The sequence below is a fragment of the Vitis riparia genome, chromosome 16 (genome assembly GCF_004353265.1).
Source record: "Vitis riparia cultivar Riparia Gloire de Montpellier isolate 1030 chromosome 16, EGFV_Vit.rip_1.0, whole genome shotgun sequence".
Taxonomy (NCBI): Eukaryota; Viridiplantae; Streptophyta; class Magnoliopsida; order Vitales; family Vitaceae; genus Vitis; species Vitis riparia.
The window spans coordinates 16471195-16475676 of record NC_048446.1 but is presented as its reverse complement, the minus strand read 5'-3'; the positions used below and the strand labels follow the sequence as shown (position 1 = coordinate 16475676).

At 27.3% G+C, this 4482-nt stretch overlaps 1 protein-coding gene across 1 annotated transcript; it reads right to left on the bottom strand.

The window, feature by feature from the left end:
• Nucleotides 1-2185: 2185 nt before the first annotated feature.
• LOC117933330 (LOB domain-containing protein 24-like) lies at nt 2186-2855 on the bottom strand. Its single transcript, XM_034854697.1, has 2 exons — nt 2706-2855; nt 2186-2497 (listed from the first exon to the last, which is right to left on the bottom strand). The coding sequence occupies exons 1-2, from the start codon at nt 2853-2855 to the stop codon at nt 2186-2188; spliced, it is 462 nt and encodes a 153-aa protein (XP_034710588.1).
• Between the last annotated feature and the right edge of the window lie 1627 nt (nt 2856-4482).

The following is a 4482-nucleotide window of genomic DNA, read 5'->3' as shown; positions in this document are numbered from 1 at the left end:
TTCATACATAATTTCGTTGATTATATATATGGTGCTAGTCCAACGATATAGATATAGACAACCTAGACATAATTAGCCCAAAGTCCATGCATAACTTCATTTATTATATATATGGTGTTAGCCTAACGACCTCGACATAATGGGCTCCTGCTATTAGCCCAAAGTGCATGCATAACTTCATTGATTATATATATAGTACCGGCCTAACAACATAAACATAACTACTACATACTAGCCCAATGACATAGACATAACTAACTCAAAGTCCATGTATAACTTCATTGATTATATATATGGTGCTAACCCAATGACATAAGTATAAACAATATAAACATAATTAACCCAAAGTTCATGCATAACTTCATTGATTATATATATATGGTGTTAACCCAATGACCTAGACATAATAGACTACTACTATTACTACTAGCCCAAAGTCCATATATAACTTCATTAATTATATATATGGTATTAACCTAATGACATAGGCATAACTACTACTATGTACTAGCCTAACAACATAGACATAACTAACCCGAAGTCCATACATAACTTCATTGATTATATATATGGTACGAGCTTAACAACATAGACATAACTACCCCAAAGTCCATACATAAATTCATTGATTATATATATATATATATATATATATATATATATATGGTGCTACCCAATGATATAGACATAAATGACATAGATATAACTAACCCAAATTTCATGCATAACTTCATTGATTATATATATAGTGCTAACCCAATGACGTAGGCATAACTAGCCCAAAGTCCATGCATGACTTCATTGATTATATATATGGTGTTAGCCCAACGACATCAACATAATAGATTACTACTACTACTACTACTACTACTACTATAACTAGCCCAAAGTTCATACATAGCTTCATTGATTTTATATATGGTGCTAGCCCAACAACATAAACATAATAGACTACTACTATTACTACTACTACTACTACTACTACTAACTTCATTGATAACTTTATTGATTATATATATATACTACTACTTCATTGATAACTTCAACTAGCCCAAAGTCTATGTATAACTTTATTGATTATATATGCTACTACTTTATTGATAATTTTATTGATTATATATTGTTACTACTGCATTGATAACTTCATTAATTATATATATACTACTACTATTAGCCCAAAGTTCATGCATAACTTCATTGATTATATATGTGATATTAACCCAACGACATAAGCATAAATACTACTACATACTTACCCAACGACATAGACATAATTAGTCTAAAGTCTATAAATAACTTCATTGATTATATATATGGTGCTAGCCCAATGACATAGACATAAACAATATAGACTTAACTAACCTAAAGTCCATGCATAACTTCATTAATTATATATACGGTGTTAGCCCAATGACATAGACATAATATACTACTACTACTATTATTACTATAATTAACCCAAATTCCATGCATAACTTCATTGATTATATATATGGTGCTAGCCCAACAACATAGACATAATAGACTACTATTACTACTATAACTAACCCAAAATTCATGCATAACTTCATTAATTACATATATGGTGCTAGCCCAACGACATAAATAAAACTAGCCCAAAGTTCATGCATAACTTCATTGATTATATTTATGGTACTAGCCCAATGCCATAAACATAATAGGAAAATTATTTTAATTAGTAGAAGTATTTGAGTGTTTCTATTTGTAAAATGGATGCTTTATAAATGGTTTCTTATAATCTCATCAACAAAATTTCAATCTTATTAAATATATTAGAAATTAAAAATTGTAACTTTAAACTTGCATGGTCCAATCCCATTTTTATTTTCATTTATTTTATTTGGTTTTTTTTTTTTGTCTTTAATTGAAATCTTTCTTTTACAATTGAATGGATTAACTCAAAACCCAAACAAATATAAGCCACTTATTTTATTGACCAATCTTTCATTTTATTTTCCATCCCCATCCCCATCACCAATTAAAATTCTTTCCTAAAAGACTTTACATAAAAGCCACTCATTTTCCAAAGAAAAATAAGCACTACATATGCACATGCTTTTAAATTTGAATTTCACACACTAAGATAAATAACCCCACAAAACCCTTAAAATAAATAAATAAACAAGATTTATTCCATGGAGAGAGGTGAGCATTGAATATAGATCTACATGGACCAAGATGGTCGGATGGAGAGCGGTAGAGTTGGGTGAGGGAAGGCATCGCCTTGGTTTGCCAAGGAGTTGTTGAAGTTGGAAGAAGGGAGCTCAACATTTTGAATTTTGTTGTTACCATGCACGTGAGCATTGTAGAATGCAATCTGAGCTTGAACCTTTGCTAATTGGCTTTGGGCATGGTGTATCTCCTGATTTAGTAGAGATATGGTCTTCACAATCCCGTACACTGGGTCTGCAACTCGACATTGTGCCTCATAATACATTGACTCCGTTGCTTCTGCCCTCAAATGTAGTGGAATTTGCTGATAATAAAAAAAAAACCAAAATAATAATATATAAAATTTCATTTAATAAATAACCTTTCTGTGATAAGAATATATAAAATAAAAAATTAAAACAAATGAAGAACTATAGGAAGCATTAAGATAGAAGAAATGACAAAAATCATAAATATAGAAACATAAAGCCAACATTTAAAAAATAATAATATATTTTTTATTATTTTATTACCTGCAACATCTTTCCAATATTGCTGGCACCATAAATTCTATGGACAGAAGCAAATCTTTGAGGATCGTTTGAAGGAAAATATGAAGAGAAAATACAATCTGGAGGACACCTTCTTCTCAGATATTTGCAAGCTGCGCATCTTGAATTCATTTATTATCTCTTGGAAAATCTATGAAGAAGATTTTCAATTTTTTTTTTCTTTTACAAAGAAATCCAATGGAGATTTTGGGTCTGTAATAAAGACTTATATAAAGAAATTGTTCAAAGATTTTCCAACGGCTCTATTTCTTTTTTCCTTTGAAAATTGAAGAGTTATTTAGGAAAAATGCTACACCCTTCCAAATTTTTGAATCTTTCTATTTAGAAGTAGATTCTTTACATTTTGGTATTATACAACACAAATTTTCAAATTTTATTAAATATTATAAATCAAGTTATTCAATCTATTTGTTTTATCATTGTTTGTATATTAAATGAAACATATTAAATTGTAATAATAATAATTTTAATGTGACATAAATTGGTTTTTGGAATCAATTTTTGGAAAATTGGATGGAACATGAGGGACAAAGAAAATAAAGAGGAAAAATAAAAGTAAAAAAAGTGAAAAAAATTAAAATAGATAAATTACTCTTATATAATATTTTGAATTTATTTAACTTATTTTAGCTTTTTTTATATATAAAAAATTAAATAATTTGAAAATATGTAAGTTTGTAACTAATTTTAATTATATTTGATTTAGTTAGAAACTTGTACTTATTTAAATAAGTGAAATAAATTTAAAGTTTGAAAATATGTAAGTCTAAAACTAATTTTAATTATATTTGATTTTTTTGTTTAATTTTATTAAAATTAATTTGAAACTTATACTTTTTTAAATGATTTAAATGAGTGAAATAAATTTGAAATAGCATAAAAAAATATTATTAAATTTAAATTTATTTATTTATTTATTTTTACTTTAATTTTTTCTTTATTTATTTATTTTTTTATATTTTCCCTAATTTTTTTTCGGAACGGATGATAGCTTAGTGAAGATTAATGCATATACTGATTAATTATATATGGAACTAAGCCAAAGTCCACGCATAATTTAATTGATTATATATATGGTACTAGTCCAAAACATAGACATATATAATAGGAAATTGATTTTGATTAGCAGAACTATTTTTCTTTCCATCCAGCTAGCCTTCATACCTGCTGAGCGCCCTGAGTGGGAACCTAGCTCCAAGGAAAGCTGAAAAGAAAGGGGCCATTCAAAATGTCCTTTTCTGGTGGATTATGTGAAGTTGGTCATTAAATTTTTTTTTGCTATACGTGTGTGTATATATATATATATATATATTAAACAAACTTCATGTTTTAAATTTATTTATTTATTTTATTTAATTTTAATAAACTTTATATAAAATTGGTTAAGTGATTTCAGGATGAAAAAAACTTAGCGTTGGAAGAGAAACTGGATGCTAGAGAGAGAGAGAGAGAGAGTATCAGTAGCTTGGTGATTCTAATGTTTGTGAGTAGGAGATATAATGATAGAGCATTTTAGGCTAGTGAATTTTGAACTTGAGACTTTATTGGGTTGATTAGGAAAGTGTTTTTTATTTTATTTTTGGTTTAAAATTGAAATGGACTTTAATTTCACTTAAATTTAAATAAATATGAATGTCAGTGTGTTTAATAATGATTTTAAGAAGTACTTTTAATTTAAAAAAATATTTTTGAAAAGAAATTGAGAACCCGTTTGACAATGATTGCATGAAGTATTTTT